The sequence below is a fragment of the Chlamydotis macqueenii genome, chromosome 19 (genome assembly GCF_036417535.1).
Source record: "Chlamydotis macqueenii isolate bChlMac1 chromosome 19, bChlMac1.mat, whole genome shotgun sequence".
In the NCBI taxonomy this organism is placed as follows: Eukaryota; Metazoa; Chordata; class Aves; order Otidiformes; family Otididae; genus Chlamydotis; species Chlamydotis macqueenii.
In genome coordinates, this window is record NC_141574.1 from 5,909,105 (window position 1) to 5,932,887 (window position 23,783).

The 23,783-nt window shown below is 36.9% G+C and overlaps 1 protein-coding gene across 1 annotated transcript; it reads right to left on the minus strand.

The window, feature by feature from the left end:
• Positions 1-71: 71 nt before the first annotated feature.
• Positions 72-21,380, minus strand: FOXN1 (forkhead box N1). Its single transcript, XM_086763148.1, has 8 exons — positions 21,261-21,380; positions 18,956-19,459; positions 16,604-16,714; positions 10,447-10,574; positions 9,539-9,635; positions 3,278-3,485; positions 2,216-2,743; positions 72-768 (listed from the first exon to the last, which is right to left on the minus strand). Exons 1-8 carry the CDS (start codon positions 21,378-21,380, stop codon positions 497-499), a joined length of 1,968 nt encoding a protein of 655 aa, XP_086619274.1. The 3' UTR covers positions 72-496.
• Positions 21,381-23,783: the final 2,403 nt, after the last annotated feature.

Genomic DNA, 23,783 nt, shown 5'->3' on the forward strand with positions numbered 1-23,783 from the left:
GTCTCTCAAAACCCAGAACTTCTTTCAAGGGGACTATAAATGTTTTCATATGCAGATTTTTTTTTGTTTTGTTTTGTGTTTTTTGTTTTGTTTTGTTGTCTGTGGCAGATGTGGTTGACATCTTTTGCTCCAGGAAATAAGTTATATTGTTTCCTTTGACTTCTATGTTCATTTGCAAGCAGCTTTCATTTAAAAAGGGAAAAAAAAAAGTCAGTAATTTGTTTTGCTCTTACGGTCATTTGTTTCTGGAAGATGCAGAAGATGAGTGGCTTGATAAAATGGTGTTGACAAGTTCGGCCATTAACAATATTATCTTTAAATAGTTTTTAAAATTATCATAGTAAAGCTACATATCCTGCGGGTGAGTTCTTGAAAAAGATTATTCTTATTCCAATGGACACAGTTTCAGCTGACATAAATCAGATAGGTAAGTGTGTGTGATGGTTAGGACTGTATTTAGACAAAATAATAATAATGATAGTTAGGTTGGTGCATTTCACATTAGTGCTATAGGTTTGGATCCAGAATTACTCAGGTAGGCAGGAGACACTGTATCCAATTCCATAAAGGCAGAGTAAAGAGTAGTGAGCTGGAGGTCCGGTACGTTGCTGTGTGGAGTTCCATTTTGCACGTTGACATTGTTGCTGCTGCTGTTGTTCTCCATTTGGCAGTGAGAATGGAAACACTGGGAAGACGTTGGGGATGATGAAATGAGGACAAGGGGATCCACAGCTAGGCTGTCATCTTTCAGCTCCTCCCAGAGATTTCCTGTAACAAAAGAAAATGGATTGATTCAACTTTATGTATGCTTTTTGAATCATTGCTTTACAGGAGAAGTTGTAATTACACAGTTGTGTATGCTGTATGTGTAGGTATTCTTAATCACTTGTGATTGAGAAAGTTATTTGTCTGTCTCCATAATAAAATTAAATCTAGGAGAAAGCAGCATTAACTTAAGAAAATGATTTCACTTGATAATTGGCAAGGTTCTGTTGCAGATGTATCCTTATGAAGCATAACTTCTATTTGAAAAAAGCCACTCATTTTGAAAGGGGATATTGCCTCTGTTATCTTTATAAGACATGGAAGAGCTAATGGCATTTTATGGGACAAATAATATTACTGCATAACTGAACTTCTTGTATTCTTATGATGTAGCGTTCTCTAAATTGCAAACTAAATTACTGGCTATGTGATTGACCCGACAAATCAAAAGATCTGAAATGTTACTTTTTGTTCTAATGTGTACCAAAAAGTTTCTTATATTTCTATTGAATGTGCATATCACAGTGAAAGCACTGAATAAGTTACTGCGGGAGGGCTGTATTTTTCATATTGATCATTGAAGATTTCTTCAGTGGGGGTGGTCGCAGGGAGACTGTTGCTCTCATGCTTACCCACATCTGCAGACTATCAAATGGGGTAATACTGAACCCTTTCCATTTTTTTTTTTTTTAGAAACAATTTTTATTTTTTAACTTTAATTTTTACAATTTTTTTTTTTGAGAGTGTGTGTGTGTATAATGATTTTGCTCCCAAGTGTGCAGGCCTTGTCTTAAGTTCTTAGACCTCTAATTTGAGATTTGTTAATTTTATAAAGAAAGAAATTAAAAAGCTTAGATAAGATTGAATAATGTAAGGTAAAGGGCAAGGATGGAGGGAAGCTGGAATCACACCATATTGGTGAAGCATACAGAATATTCACAGTACAAATGAGCATGCTCCAGATTAACTGAATGAAATGGAAAGAGGTTACGATAAATTAATGTAACATGAGATCTGGCTGCCTGAAAGAGGAAGAAGCTGAAGATTCAAAAAACTGTGTTGCTGATCTTAGTAAAGCAATCTAGGCACGGCAGGATTGTGGAATATTTGTGACAGTACAATGGCAAGGCAATTGCATTCACTGAGTCATGCAGATTATTCAGATACATATTTTTTCTCTGTCTTTTAGGTTGCTTTGTGGACCACTTTTTGTCTGTGCAGGAAGGCAATTTTTGCATATTATTTGGTGCAGCAAGAGCTTTATCATTTGGAACCCATAGGTTTTATTTTTTAGGTATACATACATAAATATATACAAGCACATAAACTTGGAGGGTTTTTTTCTTATTTTTCCATGGAAAGCTGTTATTCTTGAGTTCAAAATCCTGTCCATTCAAGATGATTCGATTATTTAATATCAATTAAATAAAAAAATGCCTTAGATACCTACCTTGGAGATCAAAATCAGTCAGGGATGGATTAAGAGCATCGATATCATTGCTGAGATCTCCTTCCTGCATGAGCGTGTCCTGCATTGTCCTGGCTGTAGAGTGCTCTGTCAGCATCTTCACACCACAGATTGGGGGGGTTTGAGCCGGCAGTGGGGAATCCTGGGTGATGCTCGGCTGAGTTCTGAGTTCGCTTTGAGCCTCCCCAGAAGGAAAGAGGGTCTGAGGGTCGGGTGACTGTTGCATTAATGTACTTGAGATTTGAGGAAAACCCTGTGGTGATGTGTAGCACGCAGATTGCTGCCCCGCCAGCAAATTTGGTAATGGGTTCTTGGCATGCAGAGCTCCTGATGCGTGGATACTGTGTAATGGCTGTGGTATGCCGGAGGAAAGAGAGGGCTCGCATAAGGAATGGGATTGGACTGCCATCTGCCTGGAAAGGGATGCACTTGCAACACCAGTCGGACTGCAGGACACGACTGAAGATCTCAGCTTTTCACTTTTGTCGCCTATCAGTGTGTCAAGTTCTTCTACAAAACAAGCAAAAATCCATGACTTGCATATTCGTAACAAAGCCTTAGTCTTCATAGGTTACAGTTAGAATATTAGTGTTCCTCAGGAAATGGGTGAGTGGAATGGCAAAAAAAAGTGCTAGCTCCTGTATGATAAGAACTCCAAAAGCCTGAGGTATTGTTCTAAATTACCATTGCCAACTGAGTATGTAATAAATGGCATTTTTGTGTTTAAAGGTTGGATACTTATCAGTTAATTTCAAATTTTATTCTGTAGTACTTATTCAGTGTTTAGTGGATTGTCAAGACAGAATGTTTTCTTAGTAAAGCTTCTTGCCTGTTTGGAAGCACTCTTGCAAAACTATTCTATTTCTTTTTTTTTGTTTGTTTTGTTTTAATTATTATTATTTTACCAATCACTTTATAACCAGGAAAAATTCTTAAATGCTTTCCTAAATAATGTACAAAATATCTTATACAGCTTGGTGCCTATTGCAAATAAAAATTCTGGGGACCACTGTTTGAGAACTAATACACTAACATATTACTGACCTGGCTTTGCCATACTCTTCCTTACAGCAACTGGGTCTTTCCTCTTCCATTTCTGAAGCTCCTCCTGCATCTTATCAATTTTGGCTGGATTCAGAGCCCATAAACAGCCCTTCCGAGAAGAATTGCCTGACTTGTTTTCAACTTTCTCAAAGCATTTGTTCAAAGATAAGTTGTGGCGTACAGAATTCTTCCAGCCATCTGGAGCTGTCTGGAAAAACAAATAAAATCTAAGAACTTCAAGGTAAAAAACCAAATCCAAACATATCTCTCTGTTTTGACTGGTGAGATTATAAGAAATGCTGTTTAGATTACAATTTTTACAGTATGAAACTTGTACATTAGAAGGAAGCCACAAAAATGTTACAGTCATGTTGCATGGGAAGAGAGGAATCAGATAAAATAGTAACCGATCTTCTAAGCCAGAAGTTTGGCCTTGTCAGGGTAGCTGCTGGATTTTTACGAGTGAATTTGCAAATCACAAGAATTAAGCATGTAAAGAATTATATTCTAGAGCTATGAACTAGCAGGAAGTCTCTCTTCTTAATCTATTTTGGAACACCTAGAAAAATTTCAAACACTTAATTGAAAGACTACGTGCTACTTGGACTCAAAGTAAGTGTCCAGGCCAACTTCAAAAGAATTTTAGCATGCTACTGGAGGTGTAGCTTTGTATGCTAGCCAATTACATAACCAAATGGTTTAATCACAAGCCCTACAGATGAGATACAGGTTTCTACACCTAATCACTGCATCTTTTGCTTTGCATTTATTTTTAAGTCAGTAGTGGAAGCTGGAAGCTTCTTTAAAATGAACAATGCATACAAATATCATTAAAATAATTCTATTTTTATTTAGGCGATTTCTGAACAATGAGGGAAACAAAATTCCCTCCCTTCCCTGAGGACAGTTTTGCATTCAACTGTAAGAATGGAAAGAAAAGAAAACCTAGTGCAAAAAAAAAAATTCTTTCTGTTTATACAATTTAATTTTTACAATCTTTTATTTTTCCTGATTGCTTGTAAAAGAACTTTGAAAATGAATATTGCTGTAAGGGATGAAAAGTGAAATACCCAGCAAAACAATCATGCTTAGATTCTGATGGGGAACACCTGTTTTCTTCAAGATCAGTACTTCAGACCAGCAAGCAATGGCACTGTATCTTAGAGTATATAAGTTTGGTGTTTGTTTATTTGATTTCATAATTTCTGCTTACTTAGTCATGCAGCCAGAAGATACTGCCCGTCACGTTAAGGCTTTGTAAATTAGTATGCTTGTTCGTATCAGAAGATTCTAACAGTAAATTCCTAATGTGTCACTTCCTTACTTTTCTTTTGGTAGGTACTGCACGATGCTGTTTGTTGCATATCTGAGTAAAACTGTCTTAGCTCATTGCTACTGCACTATAATCTTAAAAAAAAAAAAAGGAGGGGGGCAGGAAAAATTACTTGCTGCATAATGGTAAGAATCAACCTGAGAAACCCGACTTCGTTGTAATAGATGCAACTGCTAGTTCAGCTAGACTTCCCCTGTAATTTTAAGACCAGCTAAAAAAATTGAAACGTAGCTTTACCTGTGACAGTCAAATGATATTCTTTCCAAAAGGTCTGCATTTGCAGAGGTGAGAGAAGAAATCTCAAATGAGAGAGACTTTTGAGCTCATCGGATTACAAGAATGATCTTCAGTATTAGTGTATGTGAGGCCTTTTTTCTTTTAAATCAATTTTGGATGCTTTTTCTTTTCTTGTTTCCAAAAAATCCTCATCTGTGTGTCATAAGAATTAAAAGGCATTAAACAACTCTCTGAAAGGTGGGTGAAGTTGCCTATGTGTCACTATTGATTCATATTCATGGATGCAAAATATTTGTCGTTATAATTGTTTGTATCAAACACAGAGATTTATTGAACAGAGAGCACAAGGGATAAATACAATTTTCCGTAGTCTTTGTAAAGAGGTTCAAAATTAAAATTTCCCTTTTATGCGCATTAAGTTTCCTTTCCATTCTTATGCTTTATTAATAGGGATCCCGCTCTCAAATGAAGCCAGATAGTTTCTCCAGTTGTTGCCTAGTGTTACAGGTTTCCTCTAAGACCATTTTTTGTAAATGGACTTGTGTCCACTTTTGCTTTCACATGATATACCATGAATTCTGGAACATACTTTGGAAGAGATTCTACTTTTACCAGAAATGTAAAATCAGTTCTTTCGTAGCTTGTTGTGAAGGACTATCTTGGTTAAGGTGCTGATAGCCCAACTGAAGAATTTGAAGGTCAAATTTAATACTTGGGTTCTTCAGTAAAAAAAAATAGTTAGCTGTGGAAGTTAAATACATGTTATTTACTAAAAATAAATTCTTTCCCCTTTATAGCAGCACAGTTTCTACCCTTTTGGCCCACCTGATGTCAGCATTTCACTATTCTGTTAGCCAGTCCCATAGGTGAGACAATGTGCATTTCTATTAAAAAACAAAACAAAACAAACAAACAAAAAACCCAACCGAACAAAAAACCCTTTAAAATTCTTTCTGCTATAAGGTAACACTAAAGATGATGAATCAGTTTTTCTCCCTTGCAGATCGTATTCAAGTTTCTTTCTGGTAGTTCCAAAAGTAAGTAAAACTGTTTCTCCTAGGTAAGATGTGTACTTAGCTACTGAATGAGCTGACCTGAAAGAATATTCATGTTTCTTGCCCCACACATGAGGCTACATATACCTCTGTCTGTATCTAGACAGGATAATTAGTGTTTCTGCTAAGCACTAGAGAAGATGGGAGTGGCATGTGTTTCTCAGAGGTTTTCAGAATGTGTGGGGGTGTAAACTATGAAATAGTTCTAGAAATGTAAGAGCAAAAAGTACATGGATTATTGTGGAGGCTGCTGCCAAGGGTTGAACAGGTTCTTGCATTAAACTTGGCAATGCTGGTCAGTGAAAAGCAATTTACCTAGGTAGGCCCTGAAGGAATGTTCCAGCAGTGTGTTCACGTTACAACCCTGTCACCAGTTTTTTAAGTTAACATTTGATTATCTGCTAATGAACTGAGCTTTTGCTACTGAAGTTGCTCTTGTATAGTTGGAATCTTCTTACTGCAGCTCGTTTCTGCTGTTGCTGCATGCAGGCTAGTGCTGATGAAGCTGTGTGGAGTTGGACACTGCAATAGACTACTTGGTGCTCTAAGTTCTGTCAGACCACAGAGCTTTCTAACCTCATGGACCACTGGCAATAACTTCAATTAACAAGATTAAAGCTTTCTGTTAGACTCACTAATCACTACAAAGAAAAAAAAGGATGACAAGCAAAAAATGTTATTGTAGAGACCCATTGATCCTGACCGCCTCTTGAAGTTTAAAGAGTTCAGTGATCTTGCAAAACCCTTTCTCTTTAAATCTAGGTCTCAAGAGAAGGGAGAGGTACATCAAAGAGTAATTCAACTTTAGCTGTGTAGATTTTTTTTTTTTTTTTTTTAGGACGTAGGAGTTGGATTGCTCTGTTTCAACTAGAAATGAGATTGTTGCATCATAGAAACTAAATTTGCTGTGGCAGCGAATACAAGTTAATTTGACTAGGCTTGTATCATCTAATGTCTCCCAGCAAGATTCTGTGTACACTAGTACTCTGCTTCTCTCCAACTTAAATTGCTTCCCCTCCCCCTGATATATCTTGCTATTTAGTGCGTTCTGGTAGCAACAACAAAATCTTTTTTTTTTTTTTTTCCTGAAGAATCTCCAAAAAGGGAGGACAGAAGATACTAGCTTTTACCATATATTGATAATTCTGTGGGCTGCTGTAGAGACCAGACGTAGACAGGACTTAGTGCCCATAAGCATAATATTTGCTTGTTTATTCTCCCCTGCTTATTTTAAGGGTGTTTGGGGTGGAACCAGTCAATTATTTTACTTTATTTGTAAGTAAAATGCAAAAATAAAGCCATCACAAGATAGTGAATGTTCCAGTAGTATCCCCTGCACCATTCTTTTCCTATAATGCATACAACAGCAGTAACCTCATTCTCTTTTAATTTTAAAATTAATCAAGAAGAAGATACAAAGATGGGGGGGAACCCCAAAACCAACCACCACCAAAACCCAAGTCCTGTGGAACAGCCAAGTTTTGCTAAGTAAGAAGGGAAAAGTTTAGATTAGGTATTAAACAGATACTTAAAGCTGTAGTAGAAACATACCTACTGTACACAGAACATATGTATACACACAGACGTATGAACACACACCTATCTATACATATTTACACACAAAACATCACAATATATACAACAGACAATATTTACACACAATATATATTTGAGGAAAGGATGTGTATCTCCCTAACGTTTCTACTGTGTCAGAATAAATTCAAGACCAGGAAGGTGATGTGTCTTGTGTCTGAGGAATTCTGCACCTCAGTCTTGTGTCTGAGGAATTCTGTGCGTGTTGGCAGCAGCGGCATTTGGCTTGCAAGATGTTGATTAACTTTATTAATCAATTGTGTTGTAAGACAAAGGAGAATTAATTTCAATTTAGTCTGATGAATAAATGTCGACATGTCTGTGAAACTTTATTTTTCAATATTCCCACCTCTCTACCTGAAACTCATGCTATTTTTCTAGAATACAATAATCAGATAAGAATGTATGACTTTGCTGTATATCATGTGATTTGTGCATTATGCTAAGAAGTGTAGTTCTGCAAAATATCCATTTCAAGATGTGGCCCAGGACCTTTTTCACAATCCTCAAACTATTTTCCTTTGAATTATTAATATTTCTTGCAACTAGTGATAAATGCGTGGAAAACAGAGTTAATATTCTGTTAGGGACAAAATACAAATCTTGGCCTTGTTTGAAAAGGAAAAAAAAAAAATTACAGCTACTATGTTCTTGCCATGTGCCATTCTACCCTTCTTCCTTTCCCTGTTTAGATTACTGTTGTTCCTTAGTTTCATGTGTGTTTAGCCTGAAAACCACAGCTGTGTCCTTGTACTTTAACAAGGTTAAGAGTGCTTCAGATCTGTTTCTGTGATTATGACCAGCCATGTTGTGATGGGATGCTTCTTGAATTATGATGGTAGGTTTCTTTTTTTTTTTTTTTTTTTTTCTTCTTCCTTCTCTTGCTTGTAACAAATAGTAGAGTAGCTAGTGATTCCTTTGGGAGGAAATCTGGAATTTTAGGAATACAGGAGTGTAATGGATACTAACAGTTCTTCCTTCATGATAATGTATATTCTTACTGACATGTTCAATTTTATCTTTTTTTTTTTTTTTGTGGGCATTATTTATCCTTAGTTAGTGTCCAAAACCCTTGCAAAATTGTATCAGAATATTTATTTTTCATTATTCTTAGTGTTCTTAATACAAATGTTTTAATTGCCTTTCTGTAGTTGCTTTAAATTTATTTGAATGCCAGCATGTTTATTTGCAATAGGAAACAGGACAGACTCATGTTGCTTTATTTTCATTTTTGGGCCTTACTGACAGTTGTGAGTCACCTGATCTGGACTTTTAGTGAGATGTTTTTGAAGAATTAGCAATAATAAAGTGCTGTGCTGAGTGCCAGTCGATGATTCTATTATAGCTCTTTTTAAAAATCTTAACTGTAATCCTTCTGCTCTTGGATCATGTGCTGACTAATCTCTTTCCACTTGCACTCCATGTGCAAGAAACCATTCTCTTATAGCATGGATTTAAATTTCAATAGAATCTGCTGCAAACCATACACCCTTACCTTCACCAACGTTACTCTGTAATTATGAGCTTAGTACCATTTATCACATATTATACTTTTCTTTGTACAGTGCATACAAGTGATGAAGTTGCCTAAGACGGATATCCCAGCTCCAGAACAGAGCAAGACACCCTTGAACCTCTACTTCTGCATGAGTCTGGAGGTGCTATTGATGGCAAAGGAAGCAGCAAGACCAGTTCTGCCTGTATCTGAGAACTGAGAGGAAGGAATGGATGTGTCTTTAAAAATATTTATCCTTTTTATAAGTTGTCAGTGAGGAATGGCCACTTGTTAGCTACACAAACTCTAAGTTGGAACAGTTCTTAGTATCTTTTTGTGTTTAATATTCCCACATATCATGTTCACATTTCTGCCCAGGCTTAAAATGCTGGGTAGTTTGTGATCATGAAGGTGTATAGTGTATAACTGGTTTTATAGTAATCAACTAGGAAATTATCCGTTTTCATGGGCTGAATCCCCTCCCTTATACCCTGTGCTGCCAGGTAAGCTTAGAGAGATATTTTTCCCACCCTCCCTGTGGAACTCACCTTAAAGTAAGGAAAGTGTTCCGTCATGAAATTGTAAATCTCACTGACTGGCAAACTCCCTGTCTTGCTGTTTTTGAGTGCCATGAAGATCAGGATGCTTTAGGGAGAGAAAGAAAAGTATTTTAGCCTGTTCTGCTTGACTCTTTGGAAGCAGAAAAAAAAGCCTATTTTTCACAGTAAATTACACAGTAATTACTCTGGCTTTCACTGTCATAGCCTGAATACCAATGATACTTAAGGCTTCCACTCCGTTGTTTATAAGCAATCTCCTCACTTTTAGAGGTAATTCTCAAAGTGCATATAGAAGGTCTAACCTGGGTTTAAAGTAAAGTAGGAGAAAGCAGAATCAAGACCACAGCCTTCAAATCCTGCTAGTGTGTATTTATTTAAGGTTGTATTTGAATGCTTAAATGGGTAAAGGCCACAAAGAATATCAAACTGAGAGTGACAGAAGGTATAATTAAAATGTAATTGTCTGATCTACTTGTTAGGCTGCTATTTAGGGACTAAACCTGCGTGGTGACTGGCATATCCAAGGTGTTTTCTACAAGTTCCCTTGCTCTAGTAACTGGAGAAAAAAAAATTAGTTTTAATACAGGTCCTGGAAAAGACAACTAAGTGTAATTAGTCTTGTGCTGATGAAATTTGCAACACCTAAGATTTTGTTTTAGAGAAAGGTCTAGCTTTTGTGGGGGTGATCAAGACTATTCACATGCTTTACAACATTTCATTTCCCTCTGCCTTGGCCCCAGAGTCTGGAACATCTCGTGATTCATACAAACAGGACAGAGCACACTGGGAACAAGACAAATAAGAGTAAGCATGCTATTGCAAATTATGCTGGAAATAGGCCATGGGTAAACAGTGTATTTCCTGTAACATTAGGACTTGAAAAAATATTTTATTACCTGTAGGAGTAGATGGGTTTGGGAAAAAGAGGCTGCTGGGATTCTTGGCTGCTTTGAGGAGCAATTCTTTGGTAGGGGTAATGTGAAGAAGTGATATAAGTCACAGGATAGCTGCCTCCTGAGGGATACTGATGATACAAAAAAAGAGATGTTACTTGGCTTAGCAACAAGCTCTCAAAAATATTTATTTCTTAATAACAGTATTAAACTATTTAGTTCCTAGGATATTGTCCTCTGCCTACATTTGATAGCTGTTATGCCAAGTCAGACCTAAAGTTGTTCTAGCATAGTACTGGAAAACATTAATGTTACTAGTTAATGTTTAAGAAGTAGAAGTGGGGCATGTATGAAGAGGAATTCACTGATACATTGGCTGATATGAGGTCCTGTTGCAGTGTGTTCCAAATTGAAGTATGTGAAAAAAGTACTTTATTTTGTTACTGCCTGTTGTGCTACTGAGTTCTGGTGAAAAATGGGAGTAACAGCACTCTATTTATTGTCTCCAGATAATTCATAATTTCGTAGACCTAAAGCATGTTACCCTTCAGCCATCTCTTTCGCAGTTGAAGTATTCTAGCCTGCTCAGCCTCCCCTGAACTACGCAGACAAATAAATTAATGGTATAATTTTATTTAGATAAATAATTAAAAACCCTAGATTAAAGGACTTCAAAGAACATGCACCGTAGAAGAAGAAGCCTATTAAGTAAAGCCTCTGAAAATATAGAAAGGAACAGGAAAGTTTTGACAGACCCTTCTTTGGTTTGTGTTCTGTTTTTTTTTTTTGGTTTTTTTTTTTTTTTTTGTGGTTTTAGGTGGAGAGAGATACAACAAGGCAAAAATTCAAAGATTAGAATATCTACTCCCAAGTGAATAGCATCCCAAAGCACCCATTCTATTTGCTGTTGTCAGGCAAGGCAGTAAATACCCAAACAACAACAACAAAAGCTTTAGTGGACCAATGGCATCAGAATATATATTAAAGTGAACGTCTTATAGAACAGTTTAGTGATGGCATTGCGTGGGTCAATAGAGTGGCATATATTTCTTCCTTCCCAGCCTTCTGCAGCTCAGGTGGATTTTCATATTGCCTGACTTGTACTGAAGCTGTGAGGCTACTCGGTGTCAATGGTTCCCTCATAGTCAATGACAAGAACCAGACTCCTCCAAGAGGCCAGGAGTGTAAGAGCTGGTACCCATTACCTCACGCAGCTTCTTTTTCTTCATTTTCTATACCAAAAAACTAAAAAGAATAGTTGGGACTCCTAAAATCAGATAGCATTTATCCTACCCTCGCCCCACGCCAGGGACAAGCAGCAGAATGCTACCTGGGACTGAAATGGTAAACTATTGTCTCTTTTCAAGAGATCTCTAAGCCTGTCCAGCTCTCAGGATATACTGAAGAAATGGCTGGCCTATCGTGCGATCACCATGATAGAAATATGCCAATGCAAAAAAATAAGTTTAGATGGGAGATAATGCATATAGATAGCCTTGATTGCATCAGAGTTTCTACAAGTTTGCTCTGAATTTTTTAACACAGCAGTTGGTCATATATTTTTTTTCTCTAAATTACAGTTTAAACCTGCTGGCAAGCAACTTCTGAGAACAAAGAAACACTACTCGGCTAAGGTAAGATACCATCAGTTGGCTCTCCGTGAGGTAAAGGCTCCCATTGAACTCGGAGCTCAGTGTGAGCGGAATTTCTGCCTCTTACAGATGAATCTTTCCAGATGCCAGGGCTAGGGCATGGCCAAAATTAGGAGTCATGTCATACGCTATTAAAAAAATCTACCTGCATGCTTTCCCTAGTACTCAAGGTTGCTGAGCCGTGTCCTAGTGTTTTACTGCTTACCTCTAGAAGTCCTGTGTCATGAGATTTTTATGGTTCCTATGAAAGATTATTATGTAGCTTTCCAGACTTGTTGGGAAAATTTCCTTGGTAATTAGTTTATACATCTCCTTAGTTTCTTACTATTCCTATTTTCAGACCAATAGCTTCTATTGCTCTTAGTCTTTGTTCCCTTCGAATGCCTGTGAGAGGTTATCATGTGCTTGCAAAATGTTCGTAGTTTATTTTTTTTTTAATTCTGGATTCTGAATAATTTATTTCAGTTTGTCAGTAATTTTATTGTTGTTGGTTGAGTTTTTGCCTGTTTGCTTTTATCTTTCTAACATTAAACTGCCTGAAATGGAATGTGGAAAAACACACTGAATACACTACTTTCTTTGCTACAGTAAGCAGGGTGAAAGAAATGAGATGTACATAATTAATCATGTCCTGCCTTGTTAAACTGAGTACTGGGCAAAACTGCAATCTCCAGAGCAGCTGGAGATTTCCATGTGTGGTTTTGTGCTACCTGCTTTGTTGCATTCTGTGCAGATTTTTCAGCAGAGTAGAAAACTGAGCAATTCATACAACGATTTCGATTTTATTGGTTTCAGTGGCTTTTTGAAAGGAAAGGATACTAAGATGGGACTGTCTGTGATGTCATCACCAAAGGCAGGAACTGGGCATTTTAAGGATTATTTCTGTTTTATTGGTTTCATTACTCCTTTTTGAGGGAACAGAGGCTGGGGAATGGTCTGGTATGACAGGCTTGATCTGGTTTTACAGTTGCATAACTGGCATGAAAGGTGTCCGTGTTTTATGGTGGGTGGGTAGGTGACTTCAGTAAGTGTCAACTATTTCTTTCAGGTCAATAAGAAGTAATTTTTCTTATGAGTCATCATTAATGTTGTGTCCAGCAAAGGGAAAGGTGAGGCCATTTTATCATTTGGACAAAATGAACAAAGGAGTTGATCTCTCTCATCCTCTCTTGAAAAGTGAGGCATAGTTTGAACACCCTTCACTTTAGGCTAAGGGGCCCATTCTCTCAAATTGCCCTGCTCCTTCAAATTTGAAATGTAAAGTATTAATACTGGAGCTGCTTCATGCAAAAGATATTATTCCACTTCTTCTCAGTCTTATATCACATGTTCCTTCATTTCCCAGTATCTGATTATGGCACACAGACAGCAATTCTACCTGTTATAACTTTGGCTGCTTATACCTATTGTTTTTTTCCCTCTGAGTAGTAGAGCGTGGTGCCATACTTCTACTGTAGTAACATAAAGAAGCACAAATGTTGAAAAGTCTAACAGAAACCTGCTGCATGTAAGAGATCTGTCACAGTGCCAGCCTGCAGGTGGATGGAAGACTTTCCTCTTAGTGCTTGTTGTGTCTTGCCTAACAACTCCCAGAGGTGTATTTCAGCTTTAATTTTGTAGGTTTTTTGAATGTGGTTAATGCCAATGTATAGTTATAGTACTGGTATCAAATCAGTGGTGACAGAGGAAAGGTGCCTGCTTTGGAATGAATAAAGAAATTTTAAAATATTCAAATGAATTAACAAGCTAACTCGAGTTTCTGCTGAAGCACAAACTGACATTTTTACTGTGTGTGAGATGTGTGATGCTGTGGCACATCCACAATGTTTGTACTGCAGTCCAAGTGGGGAACTAGTTTATATTTCCAGCAGAGCTTTTGTGGCAAGTTAATCCTTCATCTGGGACCCTTTTCTTCTAAAATTACAATAATAAAATCAATCAATTTGTAACTTAGGATGGTAGTCTATTATCACCTATCTTTTAATTCTATTTTAATTTTATTAGTATCTCTTATAACTACTATTGAGTTTTGTGATAACAAGAAAAAACAAGTAAATTAATTATTCTGGTGTTGGTAAGAATTTAAAAGATAATTACCTTTTTGCCACATTGTAGGAAAAAAAATAAATAAATAAATCCAGACTAGTGGAACGCCAGAGTGATAGGTAAAAGAAAAAGGCAAGAGTGAGATAATTCTCTAGCCATATTTCCTGACTCAGCGTAGGACAACTACTTCGTTCCGTTATCTATGCCTTCTCTCTTCTATTTAGCATCTGTACGCTTTCCAGGCTTTACAGTGCTATGCACTGAGGACAGTGGATACAAAAAGCTCTTGATACTGAAACTATTTGAACTTCAGTAGTACCTGGATGCCCTAAGTAAATTGGTCTGTCCTTGTGCAACACCTAGCTGGAGAAGAACTTCTGTGCCCCTGAGTTCCTAAGCTGATTTAAATACAAAATCCAGTTAGTGGACGGGGCCAGCCACAGCTGAGGGAGCAGGAAGAGAAAGGTGGCAGTAATAGGAACCTGATTTTAAAAGTTTACTTCATGCAAGTGTTGGTTCCTGAGGGTGCTTATTGAGCTGCCTTGCCACACCATCCTGTTGACCATTTTAACTATCCCAGACACTAGAAGTTCATAAAGGCCATACAGGTCCCTGACGCTCTCCAAGTGGAGAATATTTTATTCCTCCCTATATCTGAGGGACTATATACTGTAATAATGAAACACCTTCCTGTAAGTTTTAGTAGACAGGTGGGGGATTTGTAAGTCTAAGAAATATACACTTAAAAATATGAAAAACCACTACTGGGGTATGGAATACTTTCATTCATCCTTAGTTTTAAAAAACTCTAAAAAATGAAATTACTAAAAAGTCATCTGTCACAGATGATTTAATTTTATGAATTATGATAAAAATCCTACATATGTCTATTCTTGTTCTTTATGGTCATTCAGCTTCGGTTTTCAGAAGTTACTTAAATTTCCTCATAAGGAAAATAATGCCAAAAATAACCTTTATTTTTCCTCATTAGGGACTAAATCCTGATGATGAATGGTATGATTACTATTTCAATGAGTCAGATAGTTACACCATAAAATTAAGAATCCAAATGAAATATCATACAGTAACCTATTTTTTTTTTTCTTCGCACAGATTAAAATCAGTGCTCTGATGGTCACATTTTTTATACTTCTTGAGCAAGCTGAATGAGATGGAACAGTTGATTCCCCAATATCAGTCATCAGTCACTGGGATCTAAAGAGTCGTAACTCATGTGAGCTTTTATATTCAAATATTTTATATATAGGAATTTCCTAAGTTTAACTTAATTCAGTTCTAATGGTTGGGAGTTTTGGTAGTTGTGCTATTTTTGTGTGTGGATTTCTGCCTATGTATCTGAAAAATCCTCATTGCCTTAATTTCACCTCATATAACTTTTGGGTTGGTTTGCTTGCTTTAAATAGGGTGTTTCAAGCATGTTCTTATCTTCTAGCACATCTTTCTTACTGAAAATTTTGCACATTGCAGAGAACAGAGCATAAAAGAGGAAAATCTCAATGCATTGAACAGCACCACCATTTATATCTAAATGAAATTATTTAAAGACATTTTAGAGTAATGAAAATTACTTTCTGTAATACACATCCTTCCTGTATGCCAAATTTTCAAAGCTCAGCAGACCACACTCGCTAACCTCTTTAAATATGTACTAGGATCACATGTAAGACTGAGATACATGTGTGATTTTACAAAGATAATGTGTATCTACTGCTTTGCAAATATGAACTGACGTGTATTCAAATAAAATCTAAGTGGACTGAGAAAAACGAGGTGTCAGTTACTCCTGTGCATTTTTAGTATTACTAATATAGTTACATTACGGAAGAACAGCCTTAATATTGTGCATTCTCATGCATCATCAGCATTATTGTCAATTATAATTCAGCTGAATAATCTTTCACTGGGGATGATGTAACAGTCAAAAGATTGCAAAAGAGATGTGCGTGCCATCAAGCACAAGGAAAGCAAGCATCTTCTTGCTGTCAAAATTTTACTTTAAAAGTGGTTTTGTATGTTTGATTTGACTTTTAAGTGTACAGTCACATATATTTACTTTTTTATTCAGAAGCTAAAGCACAGTTAATTCCCTGGAATCTTGAAATGCTAGTAGTTATATTAATAGTTTAGCTGGTTTCAAAGCCAATTATCTTGAGTGTAGTGGTGAAAATATAAATGAGCAGTACCAAGACTCCATTTTTACAAGTTTGGGGTTCTTTTTCTTTTTTTTTCTGGATGACCATTTAAAAAGATGTAGTTCTTTTAAGATCTCATTGTCGTAAATAAAATGTGTATGTATAAACATGGCCCCGCAAACACAAATTCAGGAGGTATTCTTTCAACTGTCTTTTTGTATTATTACCATAACTACTATTCTATTATAATGCTGGGAATACGGGGTGGGGTGGTGGTGGTGGTGGTGGTGGTCTACATGTTGTACTGACCTGATGGAAAGGATGTGAGGAGCAATACATCTGCTGCACTTGAGGCTGATAGCAATACAAACCGGGCTGCCCTTCCAGTGGGGATGTCCTGAGCTTGATGTCTGAATCCTGCTAGAAAATATTTAAGGAAATAGTTACTAGAGAAAACACTTCAATTTAAAGTAAACTAATTCTGTTAGTTACTGTTATGATTTGTCTTTCATTTTACTTACTACGTTTTTGGACTAGATTCTGTCATGATCTTATGTAGAATTTGTTTTATTCACTAGTGGTACAAGAATCAACATTGTTTTCCTTCGTTTGTATAATTACTGCTTGAAAAAGGAAATCCCAGTCTAAGTTCCATACAAAGAGTAATTCATAAAATGTCAGTTTATCTTTTTTTTCCCTACATACCCAAACTACATACTCCAGCTTTCATTCCTGAATGTGCACGTGTGTGTCTCTTTTTTTGCACTCTGATCTTATCTTGCAGGCTGTCAGTACCTCAAGCTGACGCTGGAGTTTTGTCATTAGGTAGAGGGTCTATACTGCACAGGAGAAGAATCAAACTAGGCTGACTGCTGAATTGGTTCAAGATATAGGAAATATAGTAAGACTGTAATTTATTTCTGCAAATGTGGAAATAAAAATAGGCAATTTGATCGAGTCTTAATTTCTCACAGGTTTGCCCAGCTGCCTGTCCTGGATTCAACACAGGGCTTGATTCTGTTAAGGGTTCAGGCTCCTGGAAGTTCAATGCTGCTGTCTTTTAGTTGGAATGCTGAGTGGACCACACTGTGTGTGTGGTAACGCTGTCTGCTTTAGAAGAGCAATTCAAACAAAGTGCATGCTAAGCAGAGAGCCAGGTAGAGCTAGCTGGTAATAAACAGTGCAGGGAATGGTGTGTCTTAGGCACTGTCCTTATCCACAGGTCTGGTGACTAACTTCAGGTTCCTTCCCCCACTTAACACCTATGGCCAGGAATTCTCTTCGGAGGCCTGATGCCATAGAGATCTTACTATTTTAAGGAACTAGTAGCACTTAGTAAACCTTCTGTTTTAAAGCAAGATGATAATGACCATCTTTTATGGTATAGATTAGCATAGGGGTACATGTTAAACTTGATTTGATATCCTGGCACCAAGCAAATGCCACATTCAGTAGTAATAAATGTCCATGCTATGTTGGTGACCATAAGATTAAGTTTTTCAGAAATGTCAACTTGCAGCAGTGTGCAAGCTATTTAAGGGCTCTGAAGTTGCATGCTGACTGAACCAGTGGAGACACTAACGAGTAGCCAGTCTTTTCCTGAGTAGTCACATGTAAAGCTCCTGCAGTCCTAGCTTTACACTCTCTACATCTTCCAGTCCAGGGATTTGGGAAGAAAATGGACGTTTTTTTCATCAACTGCTTATAGGTTTTACATTAAACTCATCTGACCTAGATGAGTATTTATCCAGGAAGTAAGAGATTTAGGTCAATTTCCTCTTTAACCTGAATGGCTTCAATCCCCAGGTATGTACCCTGACAACATCCCCCCATTCCCTGGTAAATTGTCTTAATCCAATTAAGGTACTTTTTCCCTAACTCCTCTTTCTTTTGGTAAATGTAAAATTCTTCGCCTCACAGCAATTTAGAAGCAGTGGTTAGGGCCCTCTCCTGGCAGATATAGACATTGTTTTTGTCTGCACTGGATCATGAAGATGGGCTTTCCACTTTGGATCACAGCAAAGATACCTTGTGGAGATAGTGGAGGGCAATTTACCTTGCTTTTCAGGGATCTCTTTGCTGCCTTAAATAGGCAGTCGCCTCCACCCTCTCACACAGTATGTGAATTAGCTCAGACACCTTTACACTGCTCATACCATAAACAGATCTTATATTTAATTTTCAGTAGTACTGAAAATTAAAAAGAAAGTACTAGTTAAGTAGTACTTAGTGTTTCTCTTCTATTTGTGTCCAGAAAAATGCAGGCCAGACAAGGAGTTGTTACAAATCTGATCCACATGTCCTCATGCTTGAAACATACTGTTTTGTGCAATTTTGTCCCTTGAAAATACCAGTTGATGACAACTACTGATATAAAACCTGTTGTCAGGAAGAATTTGGATATTTAAGATTCATGTATCATGTCTAGTGGAAAATAATTTGTCCTTGTGCACCTTTCTGAGGACAGTTTTTCAGTAGGGAAAGAAATCAGAAATATGAAAAAAGAAATATGGATATCTATCCTGAGCTGTAGCCTGCAACTTGACAACAGAGTAAATGTCCATGTAGCCACATTATGAGATAAGAAAATAATTCCAAAAGTATATTTTTGTAATTGAAAACAGGAAAAAAAAAAAAAAAAAGAAAATAAAAAGTACTGACCATGACTTGTGAACCGTGATCTTGACCTGTGGTACTGTACTGGAGGCTGTTACACCATGGTTGTTCTGTGGAGATGTTTGGAATGTGGGTAGGAAATGACTCTGACTCATCAGGACCTGTAGATCCTGGTAGACCCTCGAAACCATCGATGCTTCTAGCATTTTTGAAGGGTGAGCCGTCTGTTGGGAGGGCTTGATGTGCTTCCTGGAAGACGTCTTCACTGATCTGCCTTTTGTAAGGGTGGAAGGGGTTTCTACTGCTCTTGAGAAATCTGTCATAGTTTCCTACAGTACTTTCCTCGTAACTGTACCGTCTGAATTTTTCAGTACTGAAAGACGCCTTAAATTTGTTCTTGCCACAGTGAATTGCTTGGCTTGTAGGGTATCTACCATGAATTTGATCCTGGGCTGGAGAAGCAGGGCTGGGGCTGTGAGAAGACTCTGAACTCTTCCTTTCTGTCCTTCCGTCTGACTCATATGGTTGGCAATTATAACTGGGATTATCCTGCAATGAATTATTGGTGTTTATTTAGGATTAGTATGAGCAAATATTGTATTATTTTTATTATTTACAAAAAAGTACATTAAAATATATATTATCGTTGAGAACTATAAAATTACTGGTCCTAGCCACCTTTATGCAGAGAAGAAGAGCTAAAAGAGCTAAATGATTTTGTGGTTACTTGATAGCCGAAACTGTTCAAAAATAAATTCATAAAAGCATGGAGATGACTGAAGTAATCTTAATTTGTGCAACTATCTTGGAAAAACAGGATGTCTTAGGTAACTATTGACTATTTGGTCTGACAATTTCAGGGAAAAGATGATGTATGATCAAGTGATGAAAGATTAAATGACAGGAATATGATAAGTGCAAGTCTTGTCATATACAAGTTTAGTCAAATAAGCTTGATCTCATTCCCTGATGGTGTTACAAGCTGCCAGATATGTTGCTAGTTACATCACTTCCTTTCATTAACATAGCCACACTCATTCTGTGAGACAGGTAGGCTCTAGGCAGACATTTTAACCTTCTTCCTGTCTCATCTCCTCCCTTCCATTTAGCACTTTAGCAAAAAGAAAATAACAGCTCCTAAAGTGCTCTTTAATCTAGAAGAGAAAGGCTTAACAAGAACTAGTGTCTGGATCCTGAAGCTGAACACATTCAGTTTAGAAATTATGCATATTTTCCCTGACATCAAGGATGAGTAACAACTTGGATGCCTTTGGAGGAGACATGCTTAAGTCCAAGAGCAGGTTATTGCATTCAGTGAAGGGGAAAAACGTAATGTTCTGTGTTACACAAAAAGTCAGACCAGATTATCAAGTGGTCCCTTTCCTCCTTCTCCCTCTAAAGCCAAGTTGGTCTTACAGTATTTTCGGAGAACAGATCAAGGAACATACACCTTCATGGACGAACCAGATATCAAGAAGTCCCAAAGGGAAGTTAGCGCAAAAGCCAGTGCTTTCTGCAGAGTGGAACATGGCACGGCTTTTTAATTCATCTGCACATGGGTTTGTGTGTCAAAGCTAGTAATATTTTCTTCTGTCATGGATTCCTGCAGAAAGCAAATCTCACCTCATGACACTTTTGGCTCCTCACATGAATGTGAACATGCTCAGTTTGTAACTTCTTAATTCTTACTTCCTCACCCTCCTCTATAGTCCTAATACTTGTGTTTGATATCTTTTGTTAAAAAAGAATTCCCCTCCCTCTCATTTAGTTATATAAAGCTGTATGAATGGCAGTGCTGTCAATTCTGCACCTGAAATTTTCATAATAAAAGTGTAACAATGGTTATTTTGCTGTTGTTTGATGAAAAATACTGTTCGCAGTTGTACTTTTGTTATGAAAGGTAAACATGGTGAATATACAGGCAACAGGAGAACGATCGTTTTATTCCAAAACAAGTCCCAAGAATTCTAAAGTGCTTGAAGGTATCCTCTACTGGCAGGGAGTAGACAAAAAGGTTTTGATGTCTCTCTGTCTGTCTGCTTTTTTATTTATTTATGTTAGGAAGAGGATAAGAATTACTTTAAATGTGGCATTTTTATTGGGTTAGTAGCTAGATGGATTGCTTGTTTTGTTTTTAAACTAGTAGGATTTTTAAGCAATTGAATAGGAAATTTAGCACAGAGCTTAATATTAGCTCAGAAGAGTAACTCAGGTTTCTACTCTTCAAGAATAAAACTTTCAATGTTTACTTTCTTACTGGTTAAGTATGCTGAGATTTAGTACAGCAATTGCTGAATACTGAACTTGTGCCTCTGAAGAAAGAGAAACAGAACTGGGCCGCCTTACTCACAGTTTGCTGAACTGGGGATACTGAATCCCCCTGTGTCCTCATGAGGTCTTGGTGGTCCCTTTCCAGAGTGTCCGGAGAAGAAAATTTAATATTTGATTGATCTTGGAGTAGTGAAACCATTACCAAATCCACGTCAGGTAGAAGTCCTGTTACGACAAAATCAAATTACAATAAATATTTTCTAAAACTTTAACTGTAAAATGTAGTCATCTGCACGTAACAAGATGATTAACTGTGTTACATATGCAGCTGGACAATAAACCAGAAATCCTAATACAGATTAAATTTTTTTAGGTGTCAAAGAAATTTTCTGTAGGTGCAGTTACAATGAAGATGTGATACAGAATTTATATGGATTTACCCTAAAATTTTTATAAAAATAAGTCATTACTTTGTTTTCTATAGGTTCATAAGTTAATTAAAATGTATTGCTTTGGGGTTATGCAAATGTAGCAATATTGCTTTATTGAGACATTGTTGTATGAATGCACCCCCGTTGCTTTCAGTGGGGCTATATAAAATAAGAGGTTTTTGCTATCGTTACTTAGACTGATGGTTACTACGGACTTATATGTTCGGTTTTGCTTTTTTGTTAGTATCAATCCCTTCAGCCTTTTTGTTCCGTTTTGCATGATTAAATTTATCTGAGATATATAAATAACTTCATCATTCCATACCTATTTTTGTTAGTTGCATCTCCTCTCAAGTTCCCAATCTTTCATCTTTAGATATATGAGACATATCTGAGGGTGTTCTTCAGATTAAGAGAAATACATTTCATCTTCTAGTATTTTGTTTTCTACCATATTTTTTTTTCCCAGTACTTCACTGTAACTGTACAGTAAAACTACAAATGAAAAACTTGCATCCTCCTCTTAGGTCATGCACGTAACGCTGCACTAAGTGTGTATGTAAAGGTGTCTTGTGGTCATAGTTTAGATTTCTGATGTACAAGTTGGGGGGCGAAAAAAGCCGCTGTACTTCAAGAGTTAATTTGCAGAGTCTTTGCCACGTGTTTAAATGGCTGTTAGGTAAATAACTAATGGGTTTATTAGGTTTGGTTAACAAAGATATATCACTTAAAAATGTGGAAAACCTTTTCTGCTCTTATAGTTCAAAGAGAAATGTGTTTTTTTTATGAGTAAGACTGCACTGCCCGAGGGGATAAAGCACAATGAGGCTTGGAAATCAAGTACGAGACCTATAGTAGTATATCAGAAAAAAAGGATGTTAGATAAAGTTCAGAAATGTCTTAGGCGCAATCTCTTCTCCCAGTAGCTTAATTGGAGGGTGATGAGGAGATATACTTCTAACTGACGCTCATCTTGAAAGAAGCAGGTGGGAAAACTGACAGCTGGAAAATATATGTGTGTGTGTATTTATGAGTGTTCCACACTCTCTGCCCTCTTAGTGCTGGTTTCCCACTTAGCTGCAGGTTATACAAAGCTGCATTTGACCTCTCTTTTATATTGCAATTTTTCAACGCAGTTGCCTAATTTGTAGTCTTAAGAATTAGAATTTTATTAAAAGCTTTTGTACAGTTATGATTCTTGTCTACTGACTTTTGCATTGCAAGAGACATTTGAGAAAAGGTCACAAATAAAGAAAAAAGGAGGAGCTTGATTTCAAGAAAATCAGATTAATTAAAATAAGAAAATAGGTAAGTCAAAAAGCTCTGATTGCAGAGCATAGTAACACCTGAAGCTTTTCTGTTGTCATTATGTTTACCATTAGGATCTGAGATAGAACCAGATAAAAAGCAACTTTGTCTAAAGGGTTAATTCAACAGATCAGAAAGGTCTGAAGGCAATCAGACTTCCTTTCTGAAAACAAAGTGAATATATCATGGTAATTTGGACAGTCAATACAAAAGGTCCAGAAAAACCAGATTATTATTGTGCTGCCCCTCCAAGACTTCTGTCTGGTTCTGTTAATGAATTTCATTTTGCTGTCTCATGGAGCAGGAAAGGAAGAGTCTTATTGCCATTTTAATACTATAAAAATTCTCCCCTGCATAGTGAAAGTGTTTTACTGAACGTTAAATGAGAAGCAGCCTTGTACTAAAACCATGTCAAGCTGATAATCTCCATTCAAGGGCAGTTATTTAATGCCTTTGTCAAGAATCCATTTCAGAGGGGTCTCCCATATGGGGAAAAATCCCAGGTCTGTGATCACAATGCTGTTTTCAGTTTGCACGTTAAGATCGGCACCATTCTTAAGCAGCTCTGTTATAACTACCTCTCCTCATCCTAGAAAGGCCATGCTGTGGATATGTCTTGCTGCGAGAGAAAAACCTCTGGCCGTGTACGTCTGACTTTCTCATTTTTTTCTTGGGAGTCCAAACTTCTCACTCCAAAAGCCATTTGCAACTCTACCTTCACTGAGATGTATCACAGCAGGTTACAAATACGGATAAGTAGAAACTGCCAAATTAATGTACTGAAAAAATCTTTGCTGTTACTGGTCTTTAAATCTCCCTTTTTTTTTTTTTTCTTTTTTTTTTCCTCCAAATGTGCCTTAAGG

What these genes read in the sequence shown, in the direction of transcription:
- FOXN1 (XM_086763148.1), bottom strand. Translation starts at nt 21,380, where the DNA reads ATGGTTTCACTACTCCAAGATCAATCAAATATTAAATTTTCTTCTCCG. An exon ending in TATCCCCAGTTCAGCAAACT is followed by an intron (nt 19,460 to 21,260) that starts GTGAGTAAGGCG and finishes AATTCATTGCAG; the next exon opens with GATAATCCCAGTTATAATTG. An exon ending in AACACTTTCCTTACTTTAAG is followed by an intron (nt 3,486 to 9,538) that starts GTGAGTTCCACA and finishes TTGTTTTTCCAG; the next exon opens with ACAGCTCCAGATGGCTGGAA.